Source organism: Aquila chrysaetos, chromosome 20 (genome assembly GCF_900496995.4).
Source record: "Aquila chrysaetos chrysaetos chromosome 20, bAquChr1.4, whole genome shotgun sequence".
NCBI classification, from domain to species: domain Eukaryota; kingdom Metazoa; phylum Chordata; class Aves; order Accipitriformes; family Accipitridae; genus Aquila; species Aquila chrysaetos.
This window is the reverse complement of record NC_044023.1, coordinates 12,087,067-12,109,905: the sequence shown is the minus strand read 5'-3', so window position 1 is coordinate 12,109,905 and position 22,839 is coordinate 12,087,067. Positions and strand designations below refer to the sequence as shown.

The following is a 22,839-nucleotide window of genomic DNA, read 5'->3' as shown; positions in this document are numbered from 1 at the left end:
GAGAAGAAAGCACAACCCTGCTGACTGCGAGAAAAAAGCAGCAGTGGGATTTTGAATATATTTCACACTCCTTGATGGATCATGCCTGAAGATTTTGTGGGAAAGCAAAGCACAGAGGAAACCATGCTTCAAAGCCTATCACTGTACCCACAGGGCCTGTGAAACCTTTATAAATATGATCCCCTGCTATACTGTCCAAAGGCCACATGCAGACCTGCTGACATGACCAATTCCTCAACGGCCACACTCCACAACTACTACGCCCCACTCCCATTAAGCTTTGGAATAAGCTCCTGTCAGTCATACCAAAGTGGGCTTAATGATAGATAGACAAGGATGACCAGTGAGGCCTGAAAAAGATGGTCAAAAGTCATTGACCCTGTGACCAAGCTCTGAACAAAGACTGCTAGACTTAATAACCACCCACGTCACAGCCAATGACTACACTGAGTACCCACCTGTGAGTTGACAAACCTTAGGCTATTCCACTCAAACAGTTGTCTGTCAACTAGTCCTTTGACATAGCAGCACAACATTGCAAAGTTTCCTCTTCCCTCATCTCAACTGCTGTCCTGCCTCAACACGCAGCAGCAAAAAAAAGCTACCGAGGAACTGACAATCGCCTGCCTGCTGATCAGTAGGAGAAGATGCTGAGGCCAGCGAGGATCAGCAGTTGCTCTGGTCCCTAGAGCTTAAGTTTCCCAAGCATGAAACACTTGACTGAACAACACAAAGAGAGGTCCAGGAAGCAAGACCACAAGCTACCTTAAATCCATGAGCTCTTTTCTTCTTCCAGGTTGCTCACACCTAATACCATATCTTTTATCTCATCCTAAAATAAGAGAACATGCATTAAAGGATCAGGCTATTAACTTCTGAAAGCTCGGCCCTTGCCGTAGCCCTCTCTTGCAACAAGGGGTTTGCTTCCATTTCTCAAAAGCAAAGAATGAAATCAATACTTGGACAGAGAAAGCATATTCCAAAGGAAAATCCCTAAAAACAAGGCTGCTCTCAGGTGCTGCAGTGCCACCCTTGTTGAGTCTCTCCAGTGAAGCTGATTACAGCGGTAAACACAGGTCAGCCCCTTAAACATTTACGCAAGCCAGAATCTTCAAGTGGAAATAGGCCATTTCATGAGCAGCAAAACAGAAGTCACTTGGATTCCTCCAGATTCGTGTCTCAAAGTTAAGTTCCTCTGTGACCAAACTGATGTCTAATAAAGGGTGAGTCAATACCATTCCCCCCTGCACAAGCACCGTTGGGGTCCCTTCCCTCCACCTAATTGCCTGCCTTCACAAGATATACAGGAACTTATTACTTCAGAGCCTTTGTGCCTTCTGAGGAACATCACTGGTTCAGAGCAAGCAGAGAATAGGACAGAAACCAGGCTCATGGACACACAACATGGTTCCATGAGTCCCGTTTCCTTCATCAGAGTAAAACTCCACACACAGCTAGGAGGGAGCCATACATTCAGGGGAAGTGCTGGCACATTAAACCCAGAACAGTGTTACCCGTGACACCTGAGCAGGCTCTGCCCTGCTTTCCGGGGGCTGTTCTGTATATGGCAAAGCTCCTGACCTTCCAACATCTGTTCAGTTTTTATACAAAAGCAAGTCAGGGCCCTGTAAGACAGTACAACATCTTTGTTGACATTTCAGTCCCTGAGAGAGAAGCTCTCCTTTGGCTTTGTGTCAGCCACCTTTGGCTATGTCAGAAAATAGCACGTAGCCTGTTCTCTCAAGCAAAGCCGTTTGCCTGTGCAAAGGTTCCCGGCAAACAGACAAGAGGCAGCAGCTGGAGAAAGGAGACCTGGGATCACTGCACACAATCTCACCTTTTATTATTTATCCACATTTACTGAACACAGCCTGGCTCTAATCCATCAGTGCAAGAAACCTGCTAATACACCTACAGGATTGGAGAGACTTTCTTGCATTTTACGGGGCTCTATTGAAGCAAATGTCAAGGCTCAGCAAAACAAGGTGGCAGTAGGAACTGTCTCACGCAGCCTGGGATCTCTCTTGCTCATCTCCCAACCAGCATACATTTGACACTGCATTAAACAAGGAACTTGAGAGCATTCTGTTGTCTCAAGTTCATGCCATAGCTTTGTGTGTGCATAACTCCCCCATCAGCACAAGCTAGAACAAAGTATGACTTTCACATTTAATAACTTCCAAAATGCTTGTTCTTCTTGAACAAAGTGGCACCCCATGTGCCTCAAGATGTTTGCTAAAGGCTGAAAAGAGGGGAATTCATTAGAACATTACACCATGTCTATCCTCTGCTTCTGCTCCAGAGAGGTCAATCTGGAGCCTGTACAGATGCTTTAAGGTTGGCTTTTGCAGAACAATAAGGTGGCCACTGATGCAGTACAAGCTCTCCACAAAAATCTCTCTAGTGCACTCCAGCCCTATAACAGTGCCTTTGTCATGTCAGCTAACGGTACACACAGCTGGGAAGAATCCTACCTGGATCACAGCGTTCAATACATTTTTCAATGGCTGTCTACTTCTACAAGACTTGAGAAGATTTCCTGAGCCTCAGGGTACTCCTGAACACACTTAGGTTTGGTACTAAAAGACAAAATTCAACTTTGATGTGCCACAGGAAGCTAAAGAGTATTGCCAACATCCTAGGGCCCAGCAATATTATGGAGCTTGTTAAATGATGATAATCCTAAGTAGGCTACCTTCAGCACTACTGAAGACAAAAGCTCTCAACTGTTCCTGCTGATAAGGCCTGAGGGAACCTCTTGTGTTCAAGCTCAGCAATTGGTGTACACCTGAATCCATGAGAAGACACAGTAGTCATGTGTCAGAGAGCCCAGAGGGTTGTTAGAAGTACCCATATAATTTACTGACATACTGTGTTTAGCTGCAGCCAGTGCCTCAAAAGAAGTATACATTTTCTCCCTTCTTCCGCCCATGAAAAGGAATCAGAAGTGCTCAAACATGGAATTAAAACAGCATTGAGATGGGACAAGGAAACAGTAATTCAGTCTCCTTTCCAACTCCTTTGGAGAGATCAACAAGTCTCCATATCATATCTATAACCAGAAATTCTCCTATTCTGTCAAAGAGCTGCTTTCATAAAGTTATCAAGTACATAATTGAACAGAGTATATTACTTGTCCTGCTGCCTCACCCAGAAGATAAAAACCTCAATTCTTTGATACTTAGAAACTTTCAGATTTTTTTTTTAATCTCATGCCAATACACTCCTCTAAATTACACAGTTCTTCCTGAAGTTTATACCACAAAGATGTGTTTACTTACACTTTTCTTCTGAACTTCTCTCTGATCCTGAAGCATGCAGATAATCACTTTGCCAACTATAGTTTCAACCCTCAATCCAAAGGCTTACAGTCTTATCAGTGAAGAGACTCTCGTAGAAGAATGCCTTTTAAACAGCAGCAGTGCAGGGACCCATCATGTAGCTGGGCTTACCTGATCCCCTAACAGGCAGCCATACAGAACCCACAAATGAGTTCAGTCCAGTATCACTTACCTATTTCCACGATAGTCAAGAGATCACTACATAGAAAAACCTCAAGAACAAAAAGAAGGTGCTGTTAATGTAACATCTAAAGAAGAAAGGTGTATCCTAGACAGAAACTTAATTGCTTAAGTAGCTGGGCTGGAGTACCGCACAGTACTAAAGAAGAGAATGAACTCAGAACAACTGCAAGTCATGAGTAGGAAACATCATTCACAAAATAAGACAAATGTAAAAATTTTACAGCAGTCTGGTTCGAATGAAAAGGGGGGAAAAGATGTTGCAGCTGCTATCATCTCACAAATTTTTAAGCTTGCTTTTTGTTCAGTTATCTGATTTCCTGAGGATATATATACTGTGAATGAAACTTCAAATAAGCAGAAAGGAGATTTGAAGATCCAGGAGTCTGTACAGGTGCAAGTAACTGCAATGGGAAGGTACCATCTCAGACCTGGCAGAAGGACACTGCCACCTGCCAAAGGCTTGCACGACCTGGATAAGTTGGTGCTCCCTTCAGTTTTTAAGACAGTGTCTACAGCATACAAATCACCAGAACACTTGAAATCACCCTCACCAGCAAATTCAAAGAGGAATCCAGGGAACAAGTAAAGAAAGAAAAACATTTTCCACTTCCATATGAAACACTTAGGTCAGGATTGAAGCACACACTCCAGAGAGGAAGCTGGAATGATCACTGTGCACACTTTGAACTGCTCAGGAGCTAAAAAAAAATAAATAAATCTCACGATCTTCTTTCACCAATGTTAAATCCATTCTGAGAAGGGAACTAGGTACCTGCAAACACACAAAAATGCTACAGATGTAGTGGTGATTGTTCAGAGCTCCCAGTCCCTCAATAAAACAACAGTGTAATAACGCTTTACTAATAGACCAAACCAAGTAACCCTTCGCTTTCTGTTACACAGCTCAGTGAAGTAACCCAACAGATGAGCTGCTCGGAAAAATAAACCCAGTCCTTGTGGGCAGCAAACATGGACTGATAAACGGAGTGGGAGAGAATGCAGAGGCAGATGGGTAGAGGTAATCGGAAATGACAGAAAGATAAGCAGGCAGAGGGCAAGCAGAGAGCTTGAAGGACAGAGGCAGAAGAGCTGAGACTTTACAGCATACAGATATTTGAAAAGTTAAACCAACAGCTTTCCAAGAGCATTATTTTAAAAATCATTCCCCCTAATATATGCAGGGAACCAGCTGCTTGCAAAATGACCTTTAAACCCTACCTACCGTACCTTATTAGACTAATTCAGAGCTGGAGGTTGGCTGATCCTGAAATCCATTTATACAGGACAAACAGGCATTCAGCAGGGACAAAGAGAGAACACATTGTCAAAATAATTTTGTCTGCATTTCTGGATGCACACTTGGGCTTAACACAGTAGAGCAGCACGCTTCTCCAACTTCAGAAACAAGAACATACACGAGACATTGCAGCACCATCTTAACTCAAGGCTTCACTACCTGCTTCCTTCACAATACAAAGGTAACAAACTCTAATTACAACAAGTGTTGGCTTTCTGGACAGCTTCAGTGAATGCAGCGGTCTTTAATAGCCCTTCACCAACTCTTAAAGGCCTCCGTCAAAGGCCTCTAACCAAAAAAGATGTTATAACCAAAAGAAGGTTTCTTGCCAACAGATGAAAATATCAGCAGCAGAGCTAACTCTAGCACTTATTCAGATCACTGTAACATGTCTTCAACATGTCTTATTCCCCTATTTGAAGCACTGGTGTCCATAAAGGTCACTTAAACTGGCTTGAGAAAGTCTAGCTAGGACTGATAGCTTTAAATTGCTTTGGAAGCATCACAAGTATACTAGGAAATATCTCCAGACAAGGAGGCCTGTTGGGCAGACAGACAGCATCACAGTGGGGTGAAAACCACAACTAATTAATGCAGGCATGATGCAGAAAGAAACCTCCCTTCAAAGTTTAGATTTTGTAACAGACGAATGCTCCACAGTCTTGGACAGAGAAGCTCTGTGGAGAGAACAAACACTAGCAAGCAGCATCAGGGCAACTTCCGCAAGCCTTCTCCTCCAACATGCCATAACTCTGACGAGAAAAGGATTGTCTTACTACTAATAGGAGGGCTCATCCGTCATTCATTAACTTCCCAAGTTCTCTTTGGCACTGCAAAGAAAGGCTAGTTAGAGCAGTCTTGCTTGCTTGGTAGCAACTCTTCCACTGGATTGGGACCAATGCCACCCGAATAACCCCTGTACATGCTATCTACACAGACTCATTCAGCTGATTGGTGAAGGCTTTAAATCCTATTAGTCCTCAAGGCATTCAGCCCCAAGACCTGCTAACAAAAATAGCTGATGGATGGTGTATGGAAACTGCAAACTGCATGTAGCAGGAAACCTGTGCAGTCCTGCGCAGACTACGACCAACAAGGAGCGTAACAAATCTTTGGTTTCCCCAGTTTGTCATGAAGACTTTGGCATCACTGATATAATTCTCCAAGTTATAGCCAAGTTGCCAGAGAATGGATCTAACATTAGCACAGAAGTTATGGAAGTCAGGGCTATTTTGGAACTTCTTGGGAGTCTGAAGGCATTTGACCACTGACCTTGTGCTTCTAACCAGCAGTTGCTATCGACAGCAATTTTTGTGGATCTGTTTCAATCTAGCTTCAGCGTCAAAACACATAGTTTAAAAATTGGAAATCAACTTCTTTCTGTCCAAGACTGCTTGGTCATCAGTCTCCTGGAATTAATCTGAGTAAGAATTTCCACTTCCAACTTGCCAATACAGTGCTACAAATCTTTTGTGAAAAAATCTGGCATTAGAACAGCATGATGTATCGCAACACTCACTCACCCCCAAGCAACTATTTCCCATACTAGATAAGCCCAACTGAACACAGGCTACAGTTCTCAGGAAAACTCCATCTAACACACCATACAGAGAGCACAGAACTAGAGAAAACTGTTAGATACAGCAGATCCATGTAGGTTCCACTACAAAAGAGAAATAATTTTTGAAAAGAGAGAGAAAACAATACATCAGAGAAACACATTCCTTTCCTGATAGTGCTTGGTCCTACTTTGCTTGAAATGTTGATACCCAACTTCAAATGAGTCTTTTCAGATTCACCTACTCAAAGACCACATCACCAAGTCAGCTATGACTTCTTATTCCTGACTGGCTAGGTCTTATAATATTTTTATTATAGAAACATTTTTAGAATGCTTTAAACAGGTTCAGGCAAACTAAGTTTTAAAACAAGAAGAACTGTAGCACAGACCACATTTTAGAAGTAACAAAATACTAAAAAGTTCAACTTCAGAAATTGTCATGGCATTCTGACTTCTTTCCCTCTTTTAACAAAGTCGCTTTCAAAACCATCTGTGAAACACACATATTTAGATTAACTTTACCTGTAAGTATATCTGAGATCAGAACCATCAAACGAGAAATTAGACCCAAAGGCAATTCTGCCTCACTGTAACAATGTCAAAAAACCAAACAAACAAAAACCAGAAAACCAAAAATAAATGCACATGGACTGTGCGTTGAACTGTTAGACAACAGATTGTTTTTGAGAAGAGAAATGGGGTCGGAAGTCCTCCTTCCAGACCAGGCAACAGATACAAGAACTTCAGAGGAAAAGATGATGCAGGGTATGGACTAAGTATCTCTGGAAGAGGAGCCTTGACACACAGCCAGGAGAGCAGAAAAGTTTTAAGCTTATTTATGCTCTTGTTTTCTTCAAAAATGACAAACTCCAGGAGGTGCCACATTTGGGCTGTATGTGAACTGCAAACAGCAGACAGAGAAAGGTACTTGTTTGCGTGGGTTAATAAGTGCTGACGACATGGCAGGCTGTGGGGAACATCAGGGCTTCGTGAAGTGCTGAGACATAGAGCAAATAAAGAATGTACGCCTCCAGTTTCGTAAATACCAGGTATAGGCAGCAGCCATTTTCATTTTAAGTAGGCCAGCATTTTACTCTGGGACAAGCCTCATATATTAAGATGGTGGTTTATGTCCTTTCACACAGCTCTGTATTTGTAGTTTATCCACTGATGAACTTTTAAGGATATGAAGTGTTGTGTATAGACCCAAGACTTGCCATAACCAAGAACTGCTGCCTTAAAAATCAAAACAATAACTGTTTCCATCCGTTATAATTAGAAGCAAAATATGGATGCTTTTCACCTTTGCAAATAACAGGTCAGGGTATGCTTGGGTACAGTTAATCCACTGCTGCTCTCCTCTGTGTTTATGACTAAACAAGCAGCAGCTGCCTGCAGCTTGTGGCCTCTCCACCAACTCCCTTGTGGGGGCCATTTATTGAGTCATAAACTCCTCTGATAGTGTTATCACCACAGCATTTGCACAAATACAGGTTGGAAGAAAGAAAGATTAAAAAAGAGAATTGGCTTGACAGAGAAGGCAAGAAAAACACTTTACAGATATGTCTGCTTTAAGCAAGGACTGACTGACAAAATGCAGGGCAGGCATACACCTGGCTGAGGATGGCTGGGCATATCATCCTCCAGATATGAAACACACAGATTTAACTGAAACTACAAAGCTGAGTTTCAGAAAGCTCAAACAACCCTAAACCCTTCCAAGTTAGATATATTGCATTTCAAGTAGCATACTGTGTGATATATTTATATCTCCTCAATGAGACTTCAACAGCTAAGATCTACCTCTGCAGAATCCCGGGGGAGGAGAAATCCCGGCATTTCTCAAGTACAGATATGGACCTCACTATACCTGACCAAAATCTACTTTCCCCAGCCACACACACTGACTGCTACTCTCTACCCCAATAACCAAACAGTCTAGAAAGCATTCTGCAATCCATCAGAATGGAAACAACTTTTTAACAAGAGCCTAACGATCCAGAATGATCAGAGATATCTGCAGCGCAGTCCATGGCATCCAACGCATCCCGAAGCTGTTTCTCTTTAGCAGAGAGAGATTCAGGTTGCAGAAACAACAGCTCCCAGCAGGCCATGCTTCAGCAGGATCCAAAATGCTTGAGTGAAACTGCTCTACCAGGATGGGACACTGCATGACTACCTGCAGCATCTTCTCAGCAATCCAGGTCACTGCCCACAGATTAGAGATGAACTTCCAGCAGAGTTGCAATGCTTTGCTTTGTGTGCCAAATGGGAACTGGGCTTTCACAGGGATCACTTGGAGAAGTACGCACAGTAAATTGACCACATTCATTTTTATTACAATCAAGGGCAAAGGTGAATGCAGTCAACTCAAGGGTATGTTAAAAATCTACCTCCGCTGGAAACCAGTCAATCAGTGTTTTGCAAGGGCTTGTTTGCATAGCAGAGTGACTCACAGTAAACGAGTGTGAATTTTCCCTGCACTTAGATTACAAACACAGAATGTTCATATACAGGGAAGTTGCTGTAGCATAAACTCACTCACCAGTTTATTGCATTGTCATTTCCTTATGTAGACAAGCCCTAAAGCCTTGATAGAAGTAGGTTTACCTTTGTCTGTTAGGAATAGCAGACTCTTGAGAAGCTGGACGCAGAATAGGGAGAAAGAGTGCAGAATTACAAATGGCTCCTAGCTCAATGTATACAGCTCCTATTGACAAGGGAATACATGTGTCTGAGTATGCAGCTCTTTATAGCTTGGTTTGGCCAGGAGCTAGAGCGCAAAAATTTCACCTTGGTCCTTCTGTGAAAGACAGGCACCTAGAGACAGTAAGAAAACACTTGGAAAGAAAGAGATACATGCTCTTCACTAACAGACATTTTTCTGCACACAGTTGTAAGAAGCAGGTTCTGTTTGAAATCCCAAATCACATTAATACATGGTCACCAGAGGCCACATTTTTCAAGTGGCAGCTGGTTGGAGATTCCCTGGTATAACCACCAATTACGTAACAAATTAACCAACTAAAATCCGATGGAAATTCAGATCTGCCTACTGGTGTGAACAGGACATGAGGGAAGCAGAATGGGTCACAACTATTCTGAAAAGCTTGCATGTGAGTGCATATTTGTAGGGGGAGGGAAGCAATTCTCTAATAGGACTCAGACTTAAAAAAATCATTTGTTTTTCCCTTCCATTTGGACTCAAAGTAAGAAATTACTCAGATTTCCACTGCCCACTCTCCTTTTCCTTCCACACCCTCTTCTCATTGGCACAAGATAAAACCTTGGGGAAACAGCAGCAGCAATTTTCAATTCTCATTATCTAACGGCAGCAGTAGCTCTTGGTGAAACTTGCGGTCAATAAACTACAGGCAATTTTAAAAGACACAATGGGAACTGCCCCTCCCACAGCTGTCCCATTATCCCAGCTTTTATTAGATTTAAAGCCAGCGATTTTTATGTTGTAGCTGAAGTTCTACAGAGCCACGAAAACAGACCACCAGAAAAGATAAAACACTCCTAAATTAAACAGGAGACATTACAGTAACATACTCTAAACTCAGAGAGCTTCCACATAAGCAAAGCACAGGATGCAACAAGAAACCCAGAGCCTAAGCAGGCTGACGCCACTGCAGCGAGCCAATGGCGACGATACCAAAACTTAACATTCAGGATGGTATAAACAGCAAAGTTAGTGAGCAGGTTAGGCAGGGCAAGTTGAAAGTATACTAGATGGACAATCAGAGCAGGATCCTGCTCCCATAACTCTATGAACATCCCACTACAGGCATTAACTTTGGAGTTCATGCTCTGGATGTGCTTCCCAAGCAGCAGAGAGAAATACTCACTTGTGGATAGCAATTCAGCTGACCTGTTTCAGATGACTGTTTTAGGATCAGATGCGCCCTGCTCTAGCGGTACCTGTTTCTCTCCCTTGACTACAAAAGATGCCCTGATGGCCAGAAAATATACAAAACAGGTAACATTAGTTACATCCCTACCATTCACTGCAATAAAGTAGCCTGTTCCAGTAAGAGGGCCTGTACAGGAAATGAGTAGAAAATAAATTTCAAAACTCATTAAATGATTACCTCCTGATATATTTGTCTGTGGGGCAAGAAGTAACTGAGGGTGCTTCTCAGCTCCTGGCTCAGAGATGTGCACAGCAATAGGCAAAGGGAAACGGGTGCCCAAAGGAACAGTCTCAAACCAATGCAGTAAGGGGGAAGATGGGTAGAATTATTCTCATCCACTGTAAGCTGTAATTTTCAGTCCAGAAATCTAGAGCTTGCTTTCTCTGTGTCTAATGTATACCATGCCCTGGAGACATTTTTACCAGCCATCAAAAGGAACTTGCAGAGAACCAGATGCTTCATTAAAGAATATTCACCAAGCCTTATAAAATCTTCAGTAAAAAGCAGAAGAACAAATCACCAGCATGCAAGTGAGCTGAAGTCACACATCCAGCTTTGATTACAACCTCCTGTACTGGAAAACAAATTGTGGTTTTAGGAAAAAAAAAAAAAAAAAAACAAACCTACCCAAGAAATCAAGAGATTCTGGCCTCCCTTTTCCACATTCCTCCAACCTGAATTTTCTGAATGAGGAATGCGTGAGACAAAGCCATTTGGTAGAAGATGCTAATTTAAACTTAAAGAAAAATAACAGCTTAAAAGGGGAAGGGAGGAGGGAGTTTTAATCCTTCATGAAAAAACACAACAGCTTGTGATCGCTACATATATCTCAGGAGTCAGAGGACTCAGTAAGAGCAGTGAGGCAAATTGTCAGGGCTTGAGCTGTCCTAGGACAAAAGAAACTACAGAAAATGTACTGCCTTACACAATTTTATTTGAATTTGTACTTGCAGAACCCTCTAGCACCCATATCTAGCTGCAAGGTTTAGTTACCTATTCCTTAGTCTCTCTCACCCCTTCTTAACACATAGCAAGGAGATTTCACCCCTTCTTAAAACACAGCAAGGAGATTTTCTGCCACATTGTCATCATCCACAACAAATTAATGTCCTATGCACTGCTCCTTCCAGGAAGGTTCTGTAACAGTGTGGAAAAAAATTTCTGAAGTTCACTGAACACTCTGGGAACCAAGATGACCCCCAGTTTTTGGTTTATAAAGAAAACCTACCAAACCCCCCCCACCACACAAATCCAAAAAAGATCCAAGTTAATAGGATCTTTCACTGCCCTCTGCTGTTACCAGTCATTTAGCTTCCTATTTACTCTTTAATAATGTCGGGCTGGGGCTCAGGGCTGGCAGCATCCCAGCCCCTTTCTCAGGCGGGTTGGAGCCGCAGCTTGCAAATATGCTGAAGTTTAATGCAATCTGTCTTCTTTGGTAATCACATTCCACCCGCACTGCATGCAATAAAGATGTATTGGTAAATGCATTTGCTAAAGATATACTCCACTGAAAAGGCTACAAGCCTGATTTACAGGAGGCAAGGAGGAGGCATCAGGTAACGCAGGCTGGCAATAGATGCGCCAATGCTTTGCACACAGCAACAGAGGGCATGGATTGTGCAGAGGCAGCACAGGCACCACTTTACTTTAAAGCTGAGAAAGAAAAAGAAACCACACGTTTTGGGAGCTGGGGACTTTAAAGATATCAGAGAAAAGCCCTTTCCCTGGCAGCTTTAACCTTGCTGATTTGCAGACATACAAAGACCTTCTTTGTAAACAGGAAGGAAAAAAATTCCACTAGGACTAGCAACAACATTTGGTCTAATATATCCTGACAATTTTCCCATCTCCTTCTGTCGGGCTTCTTCTGGGAGCCGGCTGGCAGCTTGTTTCATGTTATACTTAAATCAGGCATACAGCTTCCCCTCACAATGCTAATGCGACGGAGAAAGACTGCTTCTATGAAATCTTCATCTCTCCCTCACCCTTTGCATTAGTAATCCTATGAGAGAAGTCTCAGTTTTCTATTCCCAGAAGGCTCCATCCTTTTCCCCAAATCCACCTTACTATAGTCTCAGCACCTTTTGGAGAATTTTCTACACACACACACCCCGCACCCACCCAAAAGCCTGCCCTTGAGGGACACCCGACCCACGGAATTCTCATGTGGGGAACAGCATCCTTTACACTCCTGACATCCCAAGCAGCAGTTTATGTCTTACCACTCACTTTTCACAAGACCATATCCTAGTTGTAATGTCCACATACTTCATTTTTCCTTTCTCCTTCACTTGATTCAATAGCCAGAAATTCTTCCAAGGTACTGAGCACCCACTGTCCTCAGGCATCAACAGAATCTACTATGGCTCTGCATCTCAGAAGGAAGACCCATAAGGCTTGCTGGCCCCCCACACAAGACGAACAGTTTTTAGGAGTGTGCAGTCTTCTTAACAGGCAGCAGCTTTGCCCAGTAAAGAAGCTTTCCTCATGCAGCAATGAAAGGAAGCAAGACCTCCAACTGCTAAGTCCCATAATGGGAGGATGTTTAGAGCCTGTTCAAAACATTGCCAACATTGGCAAAATGGATTTGCCTACCGTTTGCAAAATACAGCATCCAAGAAGGCAAAACTTGGGCAAATTATTGTGACTGACTTTGAAACCTAGAAGCATCAGTGCTACTGTTTTGGTGGCAGCTCAGTGTAGCAGGACCCACTGATGGGAGTGAAGCTAGGATATACCACAGTGTGACTGGGAAATGTGGAATGAATGTGGGAAAATGGATCCCAAAGAAAAATTGTGTCCTATGAACACTGCAATTTGACTAACAGACACCACAGCTCTCAGAAACGCTTTCCAGAAGAAAACACCATACAAAACAAGACAGCAAAGCCAGCAAGTACAACAGGGGAGTTTTTGTTACCTTCTGAGCTGCACTAACACAGCGCTGATATTCCTTAGCCAGCTCCGAGCATTTGAGCACTTCACGTTTGTTTTCTTGGTAGCACTTCAGAATTTCAGACTGCAGGCTTGCACAGACAGGATCAGTGTTCCTCCTCCTGCAGGGAAAACGAGCACAGAAAGATGCATGAAGAGGAGTTTTCACCCACTTATTACCACTTTACCAGTGACACACATACTAATCTTGTGTTGGAGTCATCTAGTCCTAATAGAGAGACTGGTGGGAGCAGCAATCAAAGTGGGTCAAATGACCAACAGTGTCTTTCAGCTGAAAAATCCAGGGTACTTAGCAGAAAGAAGGAATGCGTTCTTTCTAGGTTGGTGTGGAAGGCTGTTTTACCCTTAGATAAAATATCATCTCTCCTCTGCAGTCAGGAGAAAAAAATCAGTTCCAAGAGGTTCAATGATTTCCCCAACTCACATTGGAAATCTTTGGCAGAACTCAGGAATCCTGGCTGGGCCTGCGCTAGATCTGTAACAGTCTGACAAGCAACTGAACGGACTTGTTGAATAAACTGCCTCAATCTATTGAATTCTCATCTACTTAAACACTTCAAAAAATCCAACATGGTTGGAAGCACTGCAATTCTCCTAGTGACTAGAAAAAAACGGAATAATAGCAAGACCAGATATCTGTTTCTTTGTATTTCTGAAGCAATTAGTACTCATACCCTGTAAATGGCATTGACAGCTACCCAAGAACAATTAGGGATGATGTTCTTATACTCTAATGTGCATGTGTACATATGGCACATCATCAGCAACAGTACCAATAAAGGGGAAGGTCGTTGTAAAACAATACCAGCAACAATGGCACAAACACAGTAACGACAGTGTCATCAGCTGCACAGACAGGCAGACACAAATTGCAGGAATTTGCAGCACAATTGTCATGGTATGTTTTACCAGAGAACAAGAGAACATATGCTTAGGTGCAGCAATCCTCAGATGCTGCCTCCTAAACCATAAATCCATTTAATACTTTGCATATTCTGCCCCAATATGCTTAGAGAGATCTGTGCCCAAATATCAAATGCACTTCTTCCTTCCAAAGCACTTGATGCTACAGGCAGGCATTAATGCCATACTATGATGTATTCATTTCCACAGTAACAACAACAGGTACTCATTCAGCAACAGGGCTTCATAGTGAGACAGACAGAAAACACAACCTGTTCCTGGGCATGTCTCATTCTCTCAGGTGGAACAGATTACTAAGAAACATGAAATCTTAAACCAAGTTTTTTGAGAGCTCAGATATAAGTTTCCAAATCATGCTTGTTTTTGTGAGGTGCTCAGGAAGGCAAGTGGAAGGTCCAAAAGAAGAAAAAAAAATTCTGTCCTTTCCATATCAGCAACCTGGTTACTCCCTCAAAATAGTTTGACTGAGACATACTCTAAATGATACTTCTGCAGTCCTCAGTCTTACTGCCAATATACATGGACAGACTAAGAATTTATCAGTAACAGTATGACAGCCACACTCTAAAACACTGAGGTTTGGATCAGAAACCACCAAAGATACTATACAGACTTCTCTTTCCACCTCTTCACTAATCTTACAGCTTTTAGAAGAAACTTATTCCATGCATGGTCCCTAGAGGCTAGTATGCATTTCTAATTTCTATGTTCTATAGCAAATCACCTTTAAAGCCTCTAAAAACCCATATTCTAAAAAATCTTCAAGTTTTGGAATAGAAAAGAACCCAGGGAGAGCTTCAGAAACTCATAACGTTGGCATTTTGCTTTGTCACTAACTTTAATATCACTCTAATCAAATCAGTGAGACTGTGGAAACTATACCAAACAATACCAGGTCAGGAAATACCACCAAATCCCTCAATTCATTGAAAAATTTAAGACTTTTAAGCTCAGCCATGTTAAACTGAAGGGCATTTTGTAATTTTCATGCAGAGAGCTAGAAGAGCAAAAAGGTACAGCATGCCACAGAACAGTGGCATGTGTATTCATCTGAACTGAACAATATGGTAGAAACAGCTCAGAAATATTTGGAAGAATGCTTGAGGTTGCCATTGTCAGCATGGAAAGCTATAGGAATTGCGCCTTTTTTTTTTTTTGTCTGTTCCTTCACTGTCTGTCCTATAGCATCAGTCTTCATTGCCTAGAGTAAATATAAAGCTAGGATCCATCTGTGGGCTCAGACAGTAGTGCAAAGCCTGTGGTCCTCTTCTTTAGGAGACCCCTTGGTGCTCAACCCACAGCACAGAGACTACTTAAAAGCCACACAGTGACGAGCGAGAAGCCACAGAGTGAGTGTTGCTGCCTGAAGCCTACCAGAGGCAAGGGATCAGTCAGCACAGAGTGGCATGCATTGCCCAGCAAGTACCTAAATCAGCGTTCATACATGCCACTTCCCACAATGCAGAAAGGATTTATTGGGTACCAGGTACCCAGAATCATAACAAGAATATTCTCCTTTATTTCTTCAAAATAAAATCTTAAACTGAGGTTATGCATCAATTGCAGCAGCTTCTCAAAACAGATTTAGAGAAACTAATCAACATAACACAAAGTTGGTTAAGGTAATTATCAATACAAATTACACAAACCAATATATTAGTGCATTCACAAGTGAACTGGAAATTCAACAGAACCAGTTATATCCCACTGAGAATGACATTTCACTTTGGAGCGGGAAGTAACTGTCACTATGCCCCACTATGCAGTATGATCTATGAAACAAAGGGACAAGAAGTAAATGTGAGCTCACCATAAGGAAGCATATCCTGCAGAGTCTGGGACTACACAAGTCATCCACATCCAGCAGACTAGTTCTGGTACCCATCTGGACAGAAAAGGGGTATCTGAACTGCTTTGGTGAACAATTGCTTGAGGAGCTTTTCTACCAGCACAGCAATCACCACTCCTGTCCTATCTGACTCAAAGGGATGCCACCTTCCAGCTCACATTAAGCCTCTTACCTTTAGGTTGCAACATTTCCACATAAGGGGGACCTACAGCCCTATACACCAGTTGCACCTTACAGTTGTCTGTCTTTACTTTTACATATCTGAAAGGAAAAGGAATTAAACATGAAAAACCTGATGGAGACCAGCAGTGTCTAACTACAAACATCTCTGTGGAGAGCAACAGCACATTGACTTCCAAAGAAGGTGGACCTTTGTCAAGTACCTCCCTTCAACCTCAGCCCAGCTCAAGGTTGTTGGCACTAACTAATCTTTAGAAAAATTCATCTTCTGGACATTCCACTACACTGCTGTTGGTAAACGTCTCATTGTTTGAGGGTTTTTATTATTATTTCTTAAACAATGAGGGGGAAGGAACATGGTGGAGGAGGGATGAGGTTTGAATACATAAAGAGCAGAAGAGTAGTATGCTTTGACCTTTCTTCCAAAATGGGTCACGCTTTTAAGCATAATATGCCACCACCAAATAAGGTAGACAATTAGCCTCTGTTTAAAATAAAAAGTGTTGCGATTGCTACCACTATTATCAAAACAGAGGCTCATTTATAGCAGCTAGGAAAAAGGCAAGAGAGAAAGGCTGTGCTGAGAGGAGCTAGGACAATACCTGTGGACAGGGAAGTATGGGAGATGACCTCTGACAATACCTCAGAAATAAACGCGGGACATACAGAATATGAAAGACTAAACCAGTAACACATGCTCTCATCTGTTTAAAGGAAGAGGAAAGGAGAAAAGATGACAGGTGGGAAAGAGGAAAGGATTAATCTAGAAATAAAACTCATTAGTAGTCCCGCTCCCATCATAGTGAGGAAAGAAACCTTTGCCTCACCACTGTTCAATGGGAAAGAAGGCTACGTACACATGAAATTCATGACTTCAGATCTTCCTCTCCCCCTCCCATGGAGGGATCTAAATCAGGTCTTTGTCTGGAAAAGAAGGGAGAGGTTTTCTTAAAATGAAACAAAGGGCATCCTTCTCTCTGCTATCCCTTGAGGTAAGACAGAATGAGCATGATCTTGCTGCATTTTGACACACCAAGAGTTACCAAATCCTCTCTATCACTGCGTATTCCCTTTACTTTATTTAATAAATGAAATCTCATCAACTTATCCTTCTTCTATTATCACTGCTGACATCAATCTGATAATATTGGCTTGGCGTGGAATCGTGCTATTATATGTCCTCTTGATATTTAATTTAAGAGAAACGTCTGCAGTGGGGTGAATATGTGAAGCAAGCTTTTTATTACTGGCAGCAGTAAGGACGCTGGGAGTGAATTAGACATTCATCTTAGTCAGGGCCAATCTAGTGGCTCAGAAGATGTTTTCTTCTTAACCCTCTCCTAACTGTTCAATAGCGGCAGGTAACGGCTGCTCCAGTCAATAACTGCATTCATTTGTCTTGGCAAATTCATTTCTACATGGATATAAACCCTGTGAAGAAGTGCTAAGCGTCTGGGAGGTTAAAGCAAGGTTCTTCAAGAATTTTCATCATAAGCTCTGAGATAGTAGGAAGAGCACTGGTCTAAATGTCCATCAATTAATCAAGAAGCAGCACAGCTTCCAGAGACAAACACACAAACTTACTGCAAGAAGCGATTAAGGCAGTATCATCAGGATACAGACCCCATAGACAGAAGGTTTCAAACACAGCACGATGGCTACTAGCTAGTTGCTGCTGACAGGTTCCCTTTTTGGAAGAGTAATTACGGACTCAGTATTGGAAAGCAAGTGAAAGCTGGAAGATGTGTATGTATTTGCTAGTCCTTCCACCCAGCTGAAAAATCAGACTAGCCAAGTGCAGATACAACTTTAATGCTTTAGGACTTGGCAGCTCTTTAGACTAGTGCAAAATCAGTAATTGCACAGTGAGTACCACACCATCACTTGGCTTTACCGGGTAGAGCAGCAATACCAGATGGAGTTAAGAGCAAGATCCTCTTTTTACCTTTTAGTCTGGGAAACCATTCAAGCTGTGAAAAAAATCAAGACAGAGGCTGATGGTATCTAAACCTAGACATTTTTATACCCCTGATCAGAAAACGAAAAACAAAGACATGCAGGGTCTCTCATATAAGCCAACTTCAGAGTAGCTAGCTCCAGTACACAGCTGCAAGCAGCAACCTAAATGGGGCAGCAACCTGCAATTTCCTGTGGGCTGCAAAATCCAACAACTAGATTAGCTGCTTTCTGCTGCATTATTTGACTAAGACCAGTGACTGAGCTACCTTGAGCAAGCCACATTAGTCACCACTGTCACTACAATGCAGACAGCCTCAGAGGTCAGCAATGAGGTGCACAGGCAGCACTGCAAGCAAAACCCAGGGCACACAGCAGGAGTTTCTGTGTGTCAGGAAGGAATCAGAGACATGTCATATAGCTGATTAGCATGTTTATATATCCAGGGTACATTACATGCATTTCACACTAAGCTCAGTGATGCTTTGGTCACATAAATGTGGTGTGCTGCCATGCTGTACTGTACATGTATAAAAACCGGTAAGTGGTTAACTGACCTGTAAAACTGCATTCTCCCTTGGGTGGCAGCTGGCTCTGATGGTTTCTCTTTAACATGTCAGAAAAATAACTCCAGACAGATGCAATAAACAGCACATAGAAAGGTTTCATCCTCTCTCATTATTGCATCCTTGACATTTACAGCAGAAAATTAAACACAATTGAAGCATTTCATTCACATATAGCAAACTCATCAGCACACAACAAACAGCCAGGAAAGCTAACTTTCAGCATAGGCTGCAGGATGCTGCACTATCACAAAGCAAACACTATGGCCTCACTATAACCTATGGGATTCCCTGATCCTCCACGTCAGCTTGATAATCTGGCTTGAATGAAAAAGGGAAGAGTCATGTTGCAGCTGTTTGGCAAGAGAAATAAGAGATGGAAGAAGCTTAATAGATTATCCAAATGTCTACTAAAATTCAGTACTATTTAAGCTACATAACCTAGCACAGTGTAAACAAACTGCATGCCTCGTGAGGCTAAACTAATGTGATCAGGAAGGAAATATATCTGATCACCCTCATGTATTCAAAACAGTGCTCATCAGGCTTTGCCACTGATCTGGATGGAATACAAGGCTTGTAGGAGTAAGTAACATATTGTGTAGAGCAAGAGGAGACGGACTAAAAGGAAAGGTGAAACCTCCTGACAATTTTCATGAGAATAGGAGCGCTACCTCAAAATTTCAGCCGAAGCAGTTGTATTCCTGTCTTTCTAAACCCTCCCCATATGCCTTGTCACATTGTCTGCAGCACACTACTTCACAGCTGCAATATTTCCCCTCTTTTTTTCTCCCCCTTCACAGCTGCATTTCAGTAATAGGTCACCCAATTCTCTTTTTCCCTACCTTGTCCATGGAAGTGCCTAATGAATGCATATTTATAAAGTACTATGAGTTTCTGGGTGACTCTGTCATCCTACAAAATTTGTCACTGAAGTACTTCCCAATCTCCATTCCTGTTTCAACAGCTTGTTTGAAGCTGCCACACAATTCCCCAGTGCAATCCATGCACTCAGTGCACCCTTGCCCTTTCCAGGGCAGACACCTCCTTTCTTTCCGATCACAGATATGCAGAAGCTCTTCTGAAATCTTCTCCTGTGTAAGTAGTTAGATTCTATCACTGAGAACAAAAGTTAACACAAATGTCCAAAACTCAAGTGTCAGCAACTTGTTGTGCCACTGTACTGCATTCAGTGAAAACAGCCTGACTCAACCACTTTCTCTTCATCAAACAAAAAAAAACCAAAATCCAAACTCTAAAACATACAGATTGAAGTGGAAAATAACTAAAACTTAGCAGTTTTCTGTAACAACCTCTAATTTTGCAAATCCAACAACAATCTCTCTGTTTCAGTGATGAAAATTGATGCAAAGAGATTGTGTGACCCAACCAAAGCTGGTTCCAGCTCTCTACCTTACTCCAATGTATCACAAACTCTCTTGTCCTCCTACATGGTTTATCCTCATACACAAGCGGTCATTTCCCATTTGACCAATGGGTCATCCTAAAAGACTTCGATTTATATTTTATTGTGCTTTGCCAAGTGCAGTTTCAACCAAATTTAACTTGCTTCCCTAGCACCACATAAGCGGCAAGCACTGTGGTTTTGGTGGTGGGCTGTGGGTCTTTGGGGGACGAGGAGGGTAGCAATATGCAAAAAACTGTACAAAACCATATAAAATTAAATGATCCTTATCCTACTGAACCTGCAAACGGAATAACTAATCATCCCTATTAGCATTCTGCATGGCAGATGGCAAGTGGTTTGGAATAATGAGAGACTTTTCCCCACAAGTGGATAATTCCAATGTACATTTGGATGTAAATTCTTTACTGATTATGATGGTAGAATACTGAGTTATGAGAAACTGCCAGTTTGGAAGATGAAAGGAAAACTACTGCCTCTTCCTTAACTTCTGTATCTCTTGGCAAGTGAACAGAACTGGATCTCCTGCCCACAAAGCCATGCACCATTTTTTCCAAAGATGCCAAGCTACTAAAAGTTGACTAGCAAAGATGAAGAGCCTAAAGTTAGCAGCAAAATGGTCTCTGGAAGCCAAGCAGGAATGAGTCAGAATCTTGTTGCTGGAAGGAGTTCTCTGAATCAGAAAGGAAGCTGGCTCAGCTCCCACAAGGCAGAAAAGCAATATAGCAAGCAATAACTGAATCTGAAAACAACACACAGCCCAACAAGTGACCTGAATAGGGATTTTCTTTCTTCAGATAAAAAACAACATCTAAAAACTGGTTAAGATCTCAGGTCAGGAAGTGAATGCATGCAGCTTACAGAATGTATGCAGCACTGGCCCTAAGAATATACGGGTTGTGGTAGTGCTATAATATCTGGGAGTTAGCTGGGGAACTGTCTGCTGGGAGAATGTTGGGCCCAGATTCTTTGTTGGTCTATTAAACCCCTCCCCCAAAAGTATTCTAAAGTAAGTAACTGAAGATGTGATATGCTGATTTCATATAACCGCCAGACATGAGGGACAGACAGGTTCAGTAAATTTTTCCTGTGAGATGATCTCGTAATGATGTCAGACTGCTAATGAATGTTCTTTTTAAAAGAAAACCCTGACCGCTCATTTGAACAGCAGTTACTTTTCTAAAATGCCTCTAAGCACTGTACAAGGTCCCTGAAGTTTATGCCAGACTCCACAAAGGGGTATCAGTGACGGACAAAAATATGAGTCCGTTAGTATATTCTGCACCGACCGAGTGACATATCCTGCTAAAGATGTGGAAACAAAATTTGAGAGGAGAATGAAGCTGCCAGCATCAAAGTTTAGGTGGGATCTGAAGCTAAACATTCACCTTATTAAAAAAATCCCTTTGCTTCTGCCCACATGCTCTAACCTTCAAAACCATAGTGCACCCTTTTACCATGCTGTGCAATTTGCTGAGTACTGACTCAGCAAGATCACCATTAAGCAGTTACTCATCCTGCAGAGAACGTCAATAATGTTGCTTTCAAGGAACACACACACAAAGCCTTGAAGTCTGTTTTTGGGGGGAGGTTGGGATTTTTTTGTTTGTTTTGTTTTTAAATAAATATTCTAATTTCAAGAAGTCCTCAGAGAATTGAAAAAATCCTTATAGAAAATAATTTAGATAACATAGTTTTAAGTTTGGAGAAGAGCACAGGAAATGTCTTGGGTGAGTTAATAAGACCCATGCCTACTTGAGGCACTTGTTCCATTGCGCTGTTAGTGGCACTCACAGTCAGCACAATGCTGAGTTCTTTCCGAAGAATCAATACTCGTCCCCCAACAAGCAAGTGCTCCTGTCTTCCAAATGCCACTTTTGGGGGCCAATTTAGTTACGATCGTGGTTGGTGTGGTACGTCTACGTCCCAGACGGGCAGGCGAGAGACACTTCTGGGACTAACAAGGAGAAGAAAAGGATAGGAAGGAAGAACCAACCCCAGCAAGGTCCTCTCACAGTAGGCTGAGTACCAGCTGATCTTGAGACTCCAACAGCTGATGAGAACCCATAGCCTAGAAACCTATTTTATCAGAGTAACTTCATGAACTATCAAAATCCCACCGAATAAACAAATATTGAAATAAATTAAGTCATTGAAACCTGGACTGATGGCAGAGATGGTTTTTCTGCCCCTTTGTAAGGGAGGAAAGGATCTCAATCTCTCATCAGCTAACAACATCAAACACCAGCAACTTCCTCTGCGCAGATGGATCACCACACAATGGAAGGTGTCCACAGCCGTCCTGCCACAGTCCTTATTTTCTCTGAAGATGGAGATACAGAAGCTCTGACCTACAGAACAAACTGTTTCTCTCCTCAAATTTCTCCCACTGGTACTTGCCTTTGGTCTCTGCTATCAGTCCTCCATCACTCCAGGAGAGGACTCTGACTCAACAGTAAGTAAAGACATTTTGCACAGTGCATATAATCCAGAATCAGGAATACAATTACTGTTCAAAATAGCAACATTGCCCTTGAAATCAGTTGCTACTGAATTAATGACCAGATTGTTAGGAGTGTTACCTCAACTTTGCCTTAGGCTGCTAATTAGCAAACAAGTCATTAATTCACTGGTAACAAGTGGTTTCTCAGGCATTATTGCTTCTGACATCTTTAATTCAC

General features: G+C 42.1%; 1 protein-coding gene across 7 annotated transcripts in view; it reads right to left on the bottom strand.

Moving 5' to 3' along the window:
- The window catches only part of CHCHD6 (coiled-coil-helix-coiled-coil-helix domain containing 6), a 117,089-nt gene that overhangs the window by 24,831 nt on the left and 69,419 nt on the right, over positions 1-22,839 (bottom strand). For 2 of the 7 annotated variants that reach the window (XM_030043947.1, XM_030043948.1), the window contains one exon: positions 13,223-13,358. The exons of 1 other annotated variant lie outside the window; for it this stretch is intronic. In XM_030043947.1, coding sequence (XP_029899807.1) covers positions 13,223-13,358 — 136 coding nt within the window. Of the gene's footprint in view, positions 1-8,959; positions 9,203-13,222; positions 13,359-22,839 lie in introns of those variants that run through there. 4 more of the 7 variants (XM_041118624.1, XM_041118625.1, XM_041118622.1 and 1 more) reach the window with 4 other exon arrangements.